This window comes from Microtus oregoni, unplaced genomic scaffold (assembly GCF_018167655.1).
Source record: "Microtus oregoni isolate MIOR12 unplaced genomic scaffold, Mior012 000196F_ref0000065, whole genome shotgun sequence".
In the NCBI taxonomy this organism is placed as follows: Eukaryota; Metazoa; Chordata; class Mammalia; order Rodentia; family Cricetidae; genus Microtus; species Microtus oregoni.
The window spans coordinates 15,265-32,503 of NW_024544855.1; the positions used below are offsets into that span (position 1 = coordinate 15,265).

At 39.6% G+C, this 17,239-nt stretch overlaps 1 protein-coding gene across 1 annotated transcript; it reads left to right on the plus strand.

Annotated features, from left to right (window-relative positions):
- Positions 1-2,371: 2,371 nt before the first annotated feature.
- LOC121445480 (DDB1- and CUL4-associated factor 12-like protein 1) lies at positions 2,372-3,865 on the plus strand. Its single transcript, XM_041647616.1, is given in 1 exon segment — positions 2,372-3,865. A coding segment is annotated over 1 exon segment (1,452 nt). The 5' UTR covers positions 2,372-2,413.
- Positions 3,866-17,239: the final 13,374 nt, after the last annotated feature.

Here is a 17,239-nt window from a genome sequence, read left to right on the forward strand (position 1 = left end):
TTAATGGCACTAAAATATTTAAAATAAATCAGTATTCTTTCATGGTAAGTGCATTTTGTATACTATAAATTTAAAGTCGTATTTTAGAATGTTATTTTATAAATTTATTACATTTAATATACTTAATAAGATTGTTCCAAGTCACCTGCACCAAAATATTTAGGGATCCATGTAAGGTGGGGAGCCAACTTATGAAGTTACTCCTTTCATCTTGGTGAACATTAAAATCCAGGAGTTACTCATATACACAACTTGAACCTGTTCACATAGCTTACTTATTTCTGAAATGTTTGTTCATCTCAGATGTAACAATGGAACAAACTGAGTCTCCTTGTTTCCTCCATGAGGCACTATCTATATATTCTCATTGAACAGACCAACCTATTTCACCTTTTCCTTTGCCATAAAAAGGATAACATAGAAAAGGGTCAGAACTCTGAGACTGGAGCGTGTTGGGGATTAAAAATATGAGACAGATTAACTGAAATGGTGGGAAAGAACAACACATGGCTTGTACATGAAATTTACCCTTGAAGCGAAAGTGCAAAAAGTAGTAGAAATAAAATTAGCAAACTGTTTTGGGGCATTTGGGAGTGGGAACACTATAAAATAGTTCTCTTTTTGTATTCTTAAATGTCTTATTTATTCATTTTAAATTATTTTTCCACTCAAAAATTTACACTTCCTCAACGTGCCTGTTCTAATGGGAGCTCACCAAATCCAGTTGGACCGGGACTGAAGGAGCATGCAATCAAACCGAACTCTCTGAATGTGTCTGACAATGGGGGCTGACTGAGCAGCCATTGATAAAGGCACTGGGACTAGTTTCTACTGCATGTACTGGCTTTCTGGGACCCTAGTCTATTTGGACAAAATAGTTCTTAAACTGCATGATTAATCAGAAAAGTGAATTCATGGCTCCCATTCTCAACAAACTACATTTTGTGGAGGGGAAATAAGATATTTAGAGTCCGTATTATGCAAGAGTGTCTATGGAATGCATCCCTAAGTAATTAAAGTCACACTTGACTAAACTACCAAGTATATGTCGGTCATGAGATGTGAGATCTTGAAGCAAAAACAAATAAAATAAAATAAAATCAACGATATGAAATTTTCCTTTCTGACTCCTGAGCTTCTATGAGCTAGACCACTATAGTTCTTTCCATTGTGTTCACATGCTCATTTTCCTCTGGAAGATTCTCTGTCTCGCATGTCCTTAAAATCATGACCATCCGTCGTATTCCTAACTCAAAGATTCAATGTTCTCTAAGGCCAAGGACCTCTTAAACTAGTGATGGGAACTTGTATCCCCAGCTCCTCACTTGCAGTATTCTACCCTCACTTCCTTAGTTCTCATAGCTAAAAGAGATGATGGTATCTCCAAAATACCCAACTTCACTTCTTCCTAGCCAATTCGCACAACCCACTTGACGTTAAAGACTGTGGTCAGTCATCAAGGCCTGGGCATCATCTTAGGCAGGCAAGATGTGAGGCGCATTGTTCTGTCATTTGACATGGTCTGCCCCAATGATTGTGTTGCAGCAGTACAGAACATTGGAGGAGGGGGAAAGTGATTCGTGGAAAATAAATTACCAACAGAGGAAGGGCTGTTACAAGGAACAGGGACTGCTAGTTTCAAACACTTTTATTTTCTGCCAAGTTCAATATAAGACCTTAGTAAAGAGTCTTATGAGCACACTTTTGTTTTCTTCCACAGACAGGAAAGATCACGGCTCTGTCTATCCCATGATTGACGACATATTGGGTTTCAGATTATATTGCAGTGGAGATTTAAAGGATTTTGGCTGCCAAAGAGAAGGTGACTGAGTTAACTTGTGGGATTCAGAAGGTGCTGGAGTACTGGCCCTAGAGATGTCTCCCTGTTCCTCCAAGCTCCTTTCTAGCTTTTGTATGGCTTTCCTATCTTCTTGGCTTTACTACTACCTAGCATCCCTTTCTGGCTGGGCACGAGCTACCCCCTATTGCCATGATCTCCCAACCCTAAAGCTCACCCTTCCACACCTCCCATCACTTCTGCCATTGATAGTCAGCCCATACCGCCCTCCTGCTCTTCCAAAACCACCCTCAGAACGTGCCCCTCCAGGCCTGCTGTCCTTATCCTCCAGGGACTTATTAATCAAGGCCCAGAAGTCCACAAGCTGAGCTGTCTGGCATCCGCGGCTCCACTCTAGCTCCTGCAGCACCGCACCCTCGGCTCTAGCCGCTCCAACTCGGCTCTTTCCGCCAGACCACGCAATGCCTGCTGGGTCACACAGCTTTCGCCTCCTTTGCCGCCCACGCGCTCAGGACTCCACCGGCTCTCTGTGGCTTGGTCACCTAGCCTCCGGCTCCCAGCGATTCGCTGTTTCAGGCCAACACCGCAGCGCTGCCTTCTCCAGTGGCACAGGAGATGCCACAGCCCGCAGGACCCTCCAACCTCTCGCCAACCACCATGGGACCTCAGCAAACAGGTAGCAGGAAGCAGAAAGCCTCCAAAGAGGGTGCTGGGAGCTCTCCATCGCCAGGCCCCTCCATGGTGGCGATGGCGGCAGCCGAAGCAGGCCAAGCCGAGGGGTCGCTGCTGCTGGTCAGGAGGCCACAGCGGCCCATGGCTCGCCATTCCTTGGTGCACTACCTGAAGGGCCGGGCGCTGGGCTACGAGGGCCACCCAAGGCTGGCGGGCTTCGAGGGCGACCTGTGCAGCTACAGGGCCCTCAGGCTGCCTGAGCTGCTGAGGGAGCGCCAGCTGGCACTCGGCCCCCTCAACAAGGTGTTCGCATCGCAGTGGCTAAATGCCAGGCAGGTGGTGTGTGGCACCAAGTGCAGCACGCTTTTTGTGGTCGACGTCAAGACCGATCATATCAGGTGCATTCCTCTGATTAGTGACAGGGGGCCTGACCAGTCCCATGGCTAGCCTTCCTGTGGCATTCATGCTGTGGAACTGAATCCCTCCAAGACCCTCATGGCCACTGGAGGGGAAAACCCCAACAGCCTGGCCGTCTACCAGTTGCCCAAGCTGGACCCCATGTGCCTAGGAGATTGCCAAGGCCACAGGGACTGGATCTTTGCCATCGCGTGGATGAGTGACACTGTGGTTGTGAGTGGTTCCCGCGATGGCACCGTGGCACTCTGGCTGGTGGCTCCGGACATGTTCAATAGCAGCATTGCTCTGCTAGAGGATGCGGGCCTTCCAGCTTATGCTCACATCCGTCCTACAGATATAGAGTCCATCCCTAAAGTCACTACCAATCCTGGTAACCGCAAAGTTCGAGCCCTTGCTTACAGCAACAAAAACCAGGAGCTGGGAGCCGTGTCTCTGGATGGCTACTTCCACCTGTGGAAAGCCAGGAGCTCCCTGGCCAGGCTGATGTCCCTAAGGCTGCCCTACTCCAGGGAGAACATGTGTCTCACCTACTGTGACGAGTTGTCCCTCTATGCTGTCGGATCCCAGTCTCATGTTTCATTCCTGGATCCTCGCCAAAGCCAGCAGAACATCCGGCCATTCTGCTCCCGAGAAGGAGGCATTGGTGTGCATTCCTTGAGTGTCCACCAGCATATTGTCACCGTGGGAACAGGTCACGGTTCTCTGCTCTTCTATGACATCCGTGCCCAGAAGTTCCTCCAGCAAAGATCTGTAGCCAGTCCAGACATGTTTCCTGTGCCCTCTGGAAGGAAGCTCAAGCTCACCTGTGGCAGCGGCTGGATCAACCAGAATGATTTCTTAGAGAATTACGCTGCTGGTGTAGATTTCCCCAACGCACTCTACACTCACTGCTACAACTGGCCAGAGATGAAGTTCTTCGTGGGTGGGGGCCCACTGGCCTCAGGCCTCCATGGCAACTATGCAGGCCTCTGGAGCTAAGGTTAGCTGAACTCACAGTATGCATTTATCTTTCTGGTCAATCTAACTGAATGCTGCCGTTTTCGTTTTCCACATGCTGTTTTAACTCTGTTTCTCTCTCTTTTTTTCTTTCTTTTTTTCTTTCAGGCAGAGTGGGCCCTGATTAACCAGTGTATTTCTTAGCAGAAAGAGAGGAGAAGACAGATGGAGCTGACAGAAGTCGCTCTGAGAAATTTTCTGCACCTCTCCACCATTCTTTGAACTGTTCATACAAATACTTTCCACTAACTCTTAGCTGTGCCGTCTTTGAGTGAGTGATCCATATAGTCTGTATGTGGAAGAAAACCCCTGTTATAATGTTAGACTTGTGTATTTGTTGTGTTATTTTACTATTAGCTGGTTTAAAGACACTGCTTTTAGTTTTCATCACGTGTGTGTGATATATGAACAAGATTTACTAATAAACAGAGTTTAGACATCTCTTCTGGAGCGCTAACCACAGTTTTATGGCATTGTTCCGATTATAACATGCATTCCATGTTCCAGATTGCGTTCTTTTGGAAATATGTCACTCGTGAACTGTGATCATGGTGTGTATAATTCGTATGTCGTTGGTGAAAAACGCAGTTTTCTGAAAAGTTTTTTATGTCATAGAATCTCGTGTATCAGAATCTCAGTTGATGAGGACGGTTTAGGTATTCAAGTGTTCAAGTATTCTGCTAATTTGTACTTTCAAAATTAATCCAAAAATCGGTATTTTTCTTTCAAGACATATCTTAGTTTCATGCTCTGTCTTCTTACTGATCAAAGAATGTACTTGTTTTCACTTCTTGCCTTAGTACTGTCAAGACGTGTGGATATATTTGATTGTTTGTGGATGGAGTAACTTACCCAGAGTTTCAGTGCCATCATTCGATGCAGGGATATTAAGTATAAGTGTAGAATGTATAGCCGAGAGGGCAGAAAACACACTGCTCTAAGGTATAGACTGGGTATTTTTGCTGTTGCTATTTTTCCTCACAAATGTTATATTTGAGCATGTCTAAACTTTCAAAAATCTGCCTATAATTTAAGTTGAAAGAAAAAAATGCAAAGAAAGAAAATGAGCCCATCCAGCTCACTGTGAAAGAAACGCCCCCTCTTTATAAGCTCCAAATTAATTAGATTTCATTTTGTGAACTTCAAAGTTTCTTACTTAAAAGTGGAATATGTGTGTTACCAAACCCTCTCATTCTGTGCCTCTAAAGGTAATAATATGTGATTGTGACAATGCTGTATGATTTTCCAATAGAGGAGCTGGGGATTAAAAAAGATAGTTCTGATTGAAGAACTTTGCCATTCAGATTAACAGAGGTAGTGGGATGCTATCCAGGGGCATTGGACTTGTTCTTAGGTGAGAATACTGAGAGTGATAAAGCAGCCAGGCCTTCCTCAAAACTGGCCAGGATAGGTTAGCCCAGGATTGGTATTGAGCCACGTTTCCTTTTCCCTAAACATCTGACATGTAGTTTGCATTGGTGTTGGCAAACTTCATGCTGTTCAGTACCAAACCTGAATTGCTGAAAAGAATTACTTGTGAGTTAGATATACAAAATAGTCAAATTTTTGTTTATAGAGATCATGCAGGTTCATTCCGCAAATTATACAGTTTTGCTACATATCTGTGCAGTTCTTTTGCTTGCATGTATGGTTCCAACTCTCTTATAAGTGATTGGAGAGCAGAGATTGTAAACTGCCATCTTTTATTTCTTTATTTGTGTACCAAGACTGAACAAAGGCAATCAGTTATTATTTACTGATATTTTTCTGGCCAATGGAAACCTGAACTTCAAATAGTAATAAATATTTGCTGTTGTATAATAAAGAACCTTGCTGGGTGATTCCCTCTCCTGTTTTTCTTTAAAATTTTCCTAATACATTTTCAGGGCTTGTTGTAGAACTTCATCCATTCATAAATAAAGTAATATGTGATACTTAGAAGATGAACAAAATTTTACTTTTCATATATAACTGGACATTAATCCTTTAAAATAAAAAATGGAGATTTGAAGATATATTTAAAAAGATTGGTTTATTTAACCAGAAATGTATTTGAAAATTTTCGAATATAGGTTTTTAATTTAGAAATAATTTATATGGGTAATTAATTTGAAACAATTTTTTCAATCTATAAGCTGCCTATTGTCTAAAAAGTAGTAGGGGATTGGGGTGTTCAAGAGAAATAAGGTTGGAAATACAGAAAAGGAATCCTTCCATATTGGATGAGATTTAAAATAAACAATAGAAGGTAAAGATTTAATCTGAATTCTTCTCTGACTTGATTCATTTTTTTCGTGTGTGTGTGGGGCGGTTGCTTATTAGGGAAATGGAATGGTAAAAGGGGGAAAGGTCTGAGTGACCAGCTTCTGGGGACAGGAGTAGCAGAAGAGGAGAGAGAGGCCGAGGCAGGGAGAGAGAGAGAGAGAGAGAGAGAGAGAGAGAGAGAGAGAGAGAGAGAGAGAGAGAGAGAGAGAGAAAACAGAAAGAGAGAGAACTAGAGAGAGAGAACGAGAGAGAGAGAATTAGAGAAAGAGAGAGAACTAGAGAGAGAAAACTAGAGAGAGAGAACTAGAGAGAGAGAGAGAGAGAGAGAGAGAGAGAGAGAGAGAGAATAAGGGAATGTGCCCTGAAGATGCTCTACGTGGCTGTAGCTGAGGACATGTCCTGTCAAGACACTGAGAGCAGGCCAGAACAGATGCATGAACACTAACAGCCTAGCCTGGGACTAGCTACTAGGCAATCCTTAACCTCATCGTCTGTCTCCACCTCCAGAGTGCTAGAACTAAAGATATGTATCACTAAACCTGGCATAAATAAACCTTTATAAGGAATAAAAGGTATCATTTATGATTCTGGGAACAAATTAGGCGGAAAGGTAGACAAAATTAAATACATCTGAAACAGATGCAATACTATGACTTCATTAAATGAATATAGAATTACTGTTTAGCCTTTATGAGTGTCTATGTGACTTTATTTTATATTACAACACACATAATCAGAACATATTCAGGGGACAAATTCTCTAAAAATCTAAGATGTACAGTTTTTCAGAATTCCTTGATCCTGAGCTTGGTGGTGCTTGCCTTTAATCCTAGCAATTGGGCAGCAGAGGCAGAGGCAGGCAGATCTCTGAGTTCCAGGACAGACTAGTCTATAGAGTGAGTTCCAAAACAGCCAGAGATACACAGAGAAACCCTGTTTTAGACAAAGGAAAAAAAATTAGTGTTAATATAATCGCCAGCTCACTTTAAATGTATGATATTATAGGTTATATACCTTTTATTAGACATTCACAAGATTTGGCTAAGTTTTAATAGCTACACAGCCTAATTGTGATTGTATTTTGAATTTAGAAAGTTGCAATAACTTTTAAATCATTAAATTCTGAACATAAGTGTCTTTTGCAGTACATGTATAAACTGGATTTTGAAATATATATTTATTCTTTACAGTTTTCGTATTTATATAAAACATGTTTTGATCAAATCCACCACCCTGCACACTGCTTCAACTTTTCCAGAATTAGAAAACTTTCTCGCTATATTTCTCTATAAACTTCATCTCCTCTAATTTCAGACCACTGAATGGAATTCCTCCTGCCAATATGTACCAGAGTGTAGGACCAACTCCTGGAGCTGTAGTTCTCAACCTGTGAGTTATGACTCCCTTGGGGGTCATATATTAAATATCCTGCCCTCAGATATATGTATTATGATTCATAGCAGTAGTATAATTACAGTTATGAAGTAGCAATGGAATAACTTTATGGGTAAGGGTCACCACAACGTGAGGAACTACGTTAAAGTTGCACAGCAATAGGAAGGATGAGAGTGAGTCACCTACTAGGGGTCTCAGCCCTGAAGAAAACTGGCTTAAAATCCCCAAAAGTCCTCTGCTATCAAAAACTTCTCAACTACATGTGGGGCTTTGTGAGTGACCCCCTCAAAGATAACAAGCTTGTAAGACATTGATAAGCACAGTCCACTTTATGTCTACAAAGTATGAGTTACCTATCATTTCTGCGTGAAAACTACCAATAACCACTCATTTATTTACTCCTGCAAGCACATTTCTGACGTAAATGTTTATTTTCCTGTGCTTTATTCTTTGAAATGAACTGATTTCGATAATGTTTAAAGTAGAAGAAAAGATTTTCAAAATAAACATTCCTTCTGAGGGGCTGAGAAAATGACTTGGTGGGTAAAAATCTTGTTCTGCAAGCATGAGGACTTGCACTTGGAAACTTAGAATTCACAGAAAAATCCAGACACATGAATATGTATTCTGTAGCTGGAAGTCAGAAAAAGACAGATCCTAAAACCTTGCTGACGAGCCTATTCAAAAAGGATAGCTACTGGTTCCAAGGTAAACTGCAATAGAGGAAATGACCAAATGTCTTGCTCTGACCTCCACATACATTAGCAAGTACCAACACACTCATAAATATACACCAAGCATATACACTGTACATACAACACGTACACATGCACGCACACACACACACACGCACACACACACACACACACACCACCACTACCAAAACCAATGAAAGCAATTAGAGTTCCTCATCTAGCAAGAACATACGTGTTAAATTTAAGCATTAATGACAAACCAAATTTAATCCTCTAGAGGTTGATTTTCTCTGCCTATACTTAATGTTGTGCCAATTGTCAAAAACCTTCAGTTCATTACTTATTTAGAGTGATTTTAGAAAACAATTCACCAAACCATCCTGGATGGTTTTCTCAGAGCTTTGCAATCTCTGCAAGCATGCAAACCTAGCTGCATTAAGCCTGCCCCCATGTGAGCAGCTCAAGGGACACAGTTCACCCAGCAAGAACATTGTGTTCTAATAGGAAAGGCGGAATAGAGATGGCACAAGCCACAAGTGTTTTCTTTCAGGGATACTGTTTTTAAGTTATCTCAAAAGGGTACCTAGAAGTACTCATCACCACTAGCCTTATGAAAAATCCAGATACATCTTTCTTTTGAGTTTGACATCAGTGAAAGGGCAGGGTGTTTTTAAGGTGAGTACTGCCACAAATTACACGTATATGGAATCAAAGATCTTTCAATGACGTTCATTTTATAGATTCAATGATCATTATTATCTAGGTCTTTTCTCTTTTTTCATTATTTATTATTCTGTGACATCATTTGCAGATCTAAGGCCTTATATGAGCTTCTCTTGTGAGTTTTATGGTCTTTATTATTACACTTACCAGATTATAATGGAGTAATTACATGAGAGCCTTAAATACACTTCACTTCCCACTGAATATGAACTTTGTCATTCGGACACCTAATATAATAGCCTGAATATATGTGGTACTGAGTTATCCAATAAAATGTCAATATTTATATTGTTATTGGTTTTGTATATTTGAGAACCTGGGTATTAAACCTAGGGTCTTGCACTTGCTAGGAAAGTGTTTTATCACTGAGTTACATCCATCCCCAAGAACTATATTTACTTCTTATGCCTAGCAAGGCTCTTATTAAGTTGCCCAGTAGGCTTGAAACTTATTTTGTAGCCTAGTCTTTCCTTAAAATTGAAATCCTCCTGCCTCAATACTTGAGAAGCTGATAATAGAGGCCCTACTGAGCTAAAGAAATGAACAAATCATTTATGTGATGGGAGAAATTTATTTGAAGAACTTGAAAATGGCACACAGAAAGCAATGACACCGTCCCTTAGTTCAATTCTAATGGATCCCTGATAGGTTGCATACATATATTACTGAGGCAGTTTCTGCATTAGGAATCTGGTATCATGAAAGTAACATGCACAACACAGACTCCTTTTCTAAACAAAGTATTGTCATTCAACAAGATGACGATGAACAGATTCAACTTTTTGATATTTCCTCCTTTATTGAAAATAGATTCTTTTCACATACAATATTTTCTGATTTCATTTCCCCCTCCCTCTATTCTGCCCAGATCCTACCAACATCCCTACACATCTGCATCCATTCCCTTTTTATCTCTCATTTAAAAAGAATAGACTTCTAAGATATAGCTATCAAACATGACAAAATAAAATATAATACGATGAAAAGTATCACATTGATGTTGGACAAGGCAAACCCAAGGAAAAGAGCCCAAGAAGAGGCATAAGAATCATAGACCTACTTGTTCATACATTCAAGACACTGAAAGTGTGGACAGGCTGCAGACCCATAAGGGCCTGTGCTTGCTACTTCAGTCTCAATGAGTTCATATTTGTTGCAGGAGCTCCTTCTGCTCCTTCAGCCAATAGCCACTGAGATACCAGCCCATTGGGGTGTGGTCTCTCTCCCTTTAAAAAAAGTGGCCACATCTCTCTGCTCTCTGTCTTCCGGCTCTGCTTCCGGCAACTAGGGTCCTTTCTTGATTGTGCAGAGGGCTGTTGTCTGGGACCGTGATCTGTACGTTTTCCCCTTTAAATAAATAACCATTTAATTAATCATAATTTCAAACTGCTGTGGGATTGTTTGTGAATTATGCCCTCATCTGGCGCCCGAAAATTTGGTTTTAGGACCCCTCCTTCCCCCCACTGGGCTGTCTGATGCCAGATCGGTTTGGCAGGAGCCCTTCCTCAGCCATGGCCTGTGCCCTGCCTCCCCACGTGGAGTCTTTGCCCACCTGGTTTGCTATTTTCTAAGTTGTTTTTAAATCTCCTTTGCAAGGGCAGCACTTTAGTGGCGCAAACCAGAGCACAAGTGGCTGCAGAAAGCTGCAACCCCTCCGCGCAACTCGGTCATGTGGAGGATTATGCGGCTTCCAGGTTGCTCTTCTCTACCCCTGGATTCTGGGTTTCTGGTTTCGTGTATGGAATTGATTTAATTACATTTACTTTGCTGAGATACTCGCATTTCCCAGATTTAACAACTACTAAGGCAGACACTGAAACAGGACCCCGTTTTTGTCACCTCTGCAGGGGTTCTAGTTACGACTCCACAACAGCGCCACCTGCTGGATAATAGAAAATACGGCAATTTTTGTTTCCATTGCAAATTTTACTGCTTTGTTTACTAATACAAAGGGTTATATCATGCAAGTTTTATATGATTATGGGGACACCTTAATTTACTTGTTACTAGGTTTCAGTTTTCTTTCCATATTCTACCATTAAGGTAGAATAGGGCACTCCTAAGAATGATAGAATCTTTACGAACTAATAATGAACAACATTTTGTTTTATGTGTATGAGTGGTTTGTGTGTGTTTGTGTGTGTGTGTGTGTGTGTGTGTGTGTGTGTGTGTGTGTGTGTGTGTAACATGTGTTTGTGTGGTGCCAGAAGAGGGCAGCAGATTCTGTCAGGTCCCCTGAAACTTGAACTACTGATGCTACTGATGGTTGTGAGCTGCCATGAGGTTGCTGGAAATCAAACTGAGATCCTCTGCAAGAGTAGCCAGTGCTCTTAACTGTTCATCTCTCCAGGCCCACAAATAATGTTAAAATAAAAAGTAGATATCATTACAGAAGCTTCAGCTGTAACAAACATGACTAGAACACATTACCATCAATTTTATACCAGTAAAATTGAAATTGAATAGGCCAGTTCTTAGGAAATATGATTTACTAAAAATAACTCATGAAATGTAGAAAATTTGAATCCTACCATAATCATTAAAGAACTGAGGATTAGTTTCAAATAGTCTTTTATTACCTGCTATGGTTTGAAACTGGGTTGAGTGTATCATTACCCAAAGGTTGAGAAGAGAGGGGATATCTGTAGCATATAGCTAACAACTGACAAGTCCCATGATCATTATGCATTAGTCAAAACTTTGATGCTACTTTTATTGGTGTCAGGGTATTGAATGCAATAATCTGCACATGCTAGGCAAGTGTCGTGAATGAACCACACCCACAGCCTCAATTGACATAAAAAAACTCCACTTTTTTCATGAGTCAAAATAATGAAGACAAGTTATTAACATCTCACAGAAGCTAAAAGGTGTTAGAGGAGGGAAATAATCCCAGTTTCACTGCTCACACCAAAATGTTTGAATATACAATTGGCTTCACAAAGGTAATTACAGATTTCAAATGATACATTTTGAGACCTCTTAATAACACAAATTTCTGTATATGATCTCTAAACCAAATTTTCTTTTTAATGAAAGTGCTTGAAAGGATAAAAGATGTTCCCATGTGACTTAAGTTTTCATCCAAGAATATTTATTGTTATAATATTTGTTGTGTTATTTGAAAGCATATGTTCTTCCAGCTATGCTTTGAAGAGTGCTATAGTGCATCTAGCATCGAATGTGATCCACATGTAGAGTAAGCAATGAACAAAAGCACTCTTACCTGAAGAACCTTCTTATGAAATTCCTCATAGATTTTGAAAATGGGAACTTCTTTTTGGTTATAATTGACTCCCATATTTAATGCTCCTTTTAGGGAAAGAAAGGAGAGGTGTTGTATTAATAATAATTAGCAATTGATATTATACTCTGCAAATGTGTAATTTAGAAAAAAAAACATTTTATTATTTTAGGAATATATTGTGTGGGGGCATGTCCTATAGCTCATTTGTGGAGGGCAGGGACAACTTTTAGGATTTAGTTCTCTCCTGCCACACATATGTGGATTCTGAGGATTGAACTAAAGTTTATCCACTGAGCCATATTTCCAGATGAAAGTTATAATTAATATTATCAAAAAGACTCCAAATGCAGAGTACCAATTCTCAAAAACAAAGAAATGATGGAATTGAAAATCACTCAACATACAGGTTTCCTTTGGCTTCTATCAAATCTCAGGATCCAAAATATGTCAAGAATTGTACATAGATCCATACTACCAGTCCCTAGGTAAATACTGGAAGTCCACTCTTTTAATTTCTGGACAAAGGCGTTCGCTGGAGGATCTTCAACGTCAACAGTTGTCACTGTTTCCCTCCCGTTTTTCTGGTTTCCTCAGGGAGAAGCACAGCTGATCCTGTCCTCTGCTCCTTCTCACAGCCCTACCACCCCTCTTCCTTGACCCGAAGCAGTAAAGGAATTCAGCAACATATCCTCCTATCTGTGGGTTTTACAACGGTAAGAAATAGCTCCTCTATACAACCCACAAGAAAAAGAGAAATACTCAAGGGATACAAGCCTTGTGCTGGGTGATTTTGACCTTAGGGCAGGAGTCTCACATCTTTATCTTGGACAATGATCTGGTGGGCAGATGAGCTCCTGTCCTCACTAAAGAGGCAAGGAGGTGTGCAGCATCGGGGCAGTGGGATGAATAGTGGTAGCACCTATAACCTTGTTGATGAGGATTGAAGAAGAATGCAGTGTGAGGGAGTGGACAAAAGGACTAACAAATATTTTGGGAGGTTTAGCCATAGAGAGGGCACAGAAACAGAGAAACTCATAGAGGAATACCTGGGTCAGGAAAATTGTCACTTCACCTAAGATTAGGAGAATTTGATTAAATGCTTATGGGTATAAAGCCAACTCATGTCCTTAATTAAATATGTCCCATGATATAAGCATTATAAGATAGGTTCACATAAATGGACTTTATTAATTTCCATATATGTTTCTAGTAAGTTTCACTCTTGAACACGCCTCGGGAATATTTTATGCATTGAAGATAAAACAAACAAAAAACCTCAAAGCCTTGTGAACAGAGAGAAGCAAACTGCATAGGCAAAGGTACTTCAAAGACACCTCCAACCAATACTATATCCCTTAAGACACTTGAAGCATGCTGAGGGCTGTGATGCTTTCATGTCAGCAATAGCACACAGAAAAAAAATGGGTCTAAGTCAAACCTCTTGGATTGGAAGGCACAGCTGGAATGGTTGTCTGACATTTCACAGAGCGTGCTCTGGGTCTCTGTCTAGAGGCTATATCCAAGACCATCCAAAATTTCCTGAAGTATATTCAGCAAATTGTGAAGATCCACATGTGTTGGCCCATGGCATGGATTAAAGGCTACCCTAATCAATAGAAAAATAAAGAACGATCTTTATGAATTACCAAAAGATTCATTTATATGGTGCCTCAATAGGAGGACTAAGATGGCAGAAAGACAGACTTTTGTATGAATTAAACATCCAGTGTCTTCATTATACAAAACAAAACTATCATGGCAGAATATATCAGCAAATGGCCTTAATCCCAATACTAAGGTGGGACGGCAGGAGGATTGTGGGTTTCAGGTAAGTCTTGAAATAAATTGAAAGAGCTACTCTTTAAAATAAATAGTAAATGAACAAGCAAACAAATAAATCATATTTCTATTTAAAACAATGAATGAAATTCAATGTTATTGACCTTTGTCTGTGAGGCTCTTAAAAGTGGAGACCAATCTATTTTTATGTCTTCTCAGCACAGTCCAACACTATGTCTGGTTTTATGGGTTTGGCAATTACTTAAGGTAAATGAGTGTAATGGTAAGTTGTTGCTATATATCTGTTCTCACCTACTTTAATAGCAATAATTCTGACTAGGTGTTCCAATGCAATTGAATCTGTAAGAATAGAAAACCCAGGACAGAGTCCAAATTTCTCTCAAGAGAGCCATCCTTCCCTAGGAAAGACTATTTGGCTAGATGTGAAATAAGAAAAGGGGGTAGGGCAGAAGGCTTTGCCATCTACATCAACTATGAATTCCTACCTCCTTGTCTTTTGATGTTGATATCGATTCATTTTTCCATCAGGTATGGGTAGATTCTAGAACAAAATCAGACCAATGTTTTATTGAGCAATGATATTCTTATAGTCTATAGCATATACCTGTGCTATATCTATCACCTACCAACTCTCTATCCTCTATTCTGTCTTCTCTCACCTACAACCCATCTTCTATATGTTATCTCTCAATTATCTACCATCTATCTTTCAGTCATCAATTGTCTATTGTTTATTTTTTACATATCATTATCTATATATCTTCTCTCATCTATAAACCTATTATCTATCTTCTATCATATATTGTATTTCTATCATATATCATCCATTTGTTGTCTTGCTGTCAACTCTGTCATCTGTATATATATGTGCATAAATCCATCCTCTATTTTCTCTCTGCTATGTATTTATCATATATATATATATATATACTTCTCATTTACCTATATAGTACCTATCTTCTATCTATCCTCTATCTATCTACCATCTATCACTTATCTTTTATGGTCTATATTTTACACTATATATAACCTTTCTCATGGATTTACACTGATCATCTAGCTATGCACTATGGTCAAGCCATCTTGTGTTTCCTACCTCTTAGTTCACATCCACAATCTGTCCTCTAACTAACCTGTATCTATCTTCAGCTATTATCTTCTATCTATAATTGATCATCTACCTATTCTGTGTTTACATTCAATGTATCATTTATACCTGTTATCCTATGTCTAATTTCCATCTATTATTGCTGAACTACCTATATCATATCCTTCTTTGATCTATTATCTTTCATCTATCATTCATTTTCTACCCATACTAAGTCTTTGTTCCATCTATTATCTGCCATTTAACTACTGTCTATTCTCTATATATCCTTTGTCTATTATCCATCTCCCATATTTCTGAATATTTCTGTCATATACGCATCCTGTGTCTATATTCCATCTATTTCTTTCCTGTAACTCTCCTGTGTCTATCTATTATATACCCTCTAACTATCCTATGTCTATCTTTGCATCTATCCTATAGTTATCCTGTACCTATCTGGCATCGATGGATCACCTATACTCTTGTTCCTACTTAATCTCTACTATCTTCCACCAATAAGTCATCTATCCTCTAGATATTCTGTGTCTGTCTTCAATATATCTATTGTCTATTTTTTTAATAATCTGGTGTCTTCCTTCTATCCAACTAGCATCTATCTCATATCTATCCTATGTCTGTCTTCCATCTATCATTTATCTATCTTCTAGCTATCCATTATTTATCCTGTAGATGTCCTGTCTACTACCTACTCTTTATCATATCACTACCCCGCATCTATCATCCATCTATCATCAATTCTTTAGCTATCCCGTCTTTACTATACTATTGTTTATCCTCTAGGTATCCTTTGAGTATTTTCCATGTATCTTTTATCCTCAGGCTCTCTGTGTGTCTATTTTCCTGTTATTATTTTCACCTATCTGTCATCTATCCTCCAGCTAAATTGTATTTACTGTCCATCCATCATCAATCTTCTAGTTACCATATATATCTACTACCACCTATCCTCATATCTCTGTTCCATCTTTTTACTATCTATTCCTACCTATAACTTTTGTGTCTATCTGTCATCCAACTTCTAGCTATCCTGTATCTTCTTTCTAATTATTATCTTTCCTTTACCTATCCTTTGTTTATATCCCAACTATCTTTTATCCTATAGGTACCCTGTGTCTCCACTTCCATCTAGCTATCCTCGACTGTCTCCTTTTCCTATCATTCATCTTTTTCTCATCTTTCCTTTATTTATTATTTGGCTATTTCCATATATCTGTTTTCTAGCTTCTAGTTAGTCTGTGTCTATTGATCATCCATATATCATTATTCTTTAACTACCCTATATCTCTCTTCTACCTCTCATCCAACTTCTAGATATCATATGCCTATCTTCCATCTTTTTAGTTATCTTTTCTTTGTCTATATGTTGTCTATCTTCCATCTATCTCTTTTCTATCTCATATGTATTCTGTTTGTCTTAAATCTGTCTATCTTCTATCCTCTAGGCTATCCTGTGACTGTCTTCCATCTATCCTTTAAGTATCTTGCATCATATACTTATATCATTTATCACCTAGCCACCCTGGATCTCTGTGATCTATCTATCATTAATCCTATAGCTATCCTGTCCCTGTTTTCCATCTATCTATCAGCTATTTTCTAGCTATTCTGTCTTCTATACCATCCATATATCATTTATCATCTAGCTGCCCCATAGCTCTGAGACTTATCTATCATCAATCATCTAGATTTCCTGTAACTGTCTGCTGTCTATCTATCAGCTGTCCTTTAGCTATCCTGTGTTCTATACCATCCATGTATTATTTATCATCTAGCTGCCCTGGATCTCTGTGATCTATTTATCATCAATTATCTAGATTTCCTGTCACTGTCTTCTACTTATCTATCCTTCATCTGTCTCCTAGCTACCCTGTGTCTGTTTCCCATCCATCTACCACCTATTTTCTAGCTTCCCTGAATCTCTCTACCATCCATGTGCCATTTATCTTTAATTATCCTGTGTAGTGAGGAGGTGAGCAGGCCTGCTTATCATCCCACCTGGCTCCCGCACAGCTAGCTTAGCCCCGGAAACAACAACACACAAATTGCATTCCTTTAAACACTGCTTGGCCCATTATATCTAGCCTCTTCTTGGCTAACTCTCACATCTTGATTCACCCATT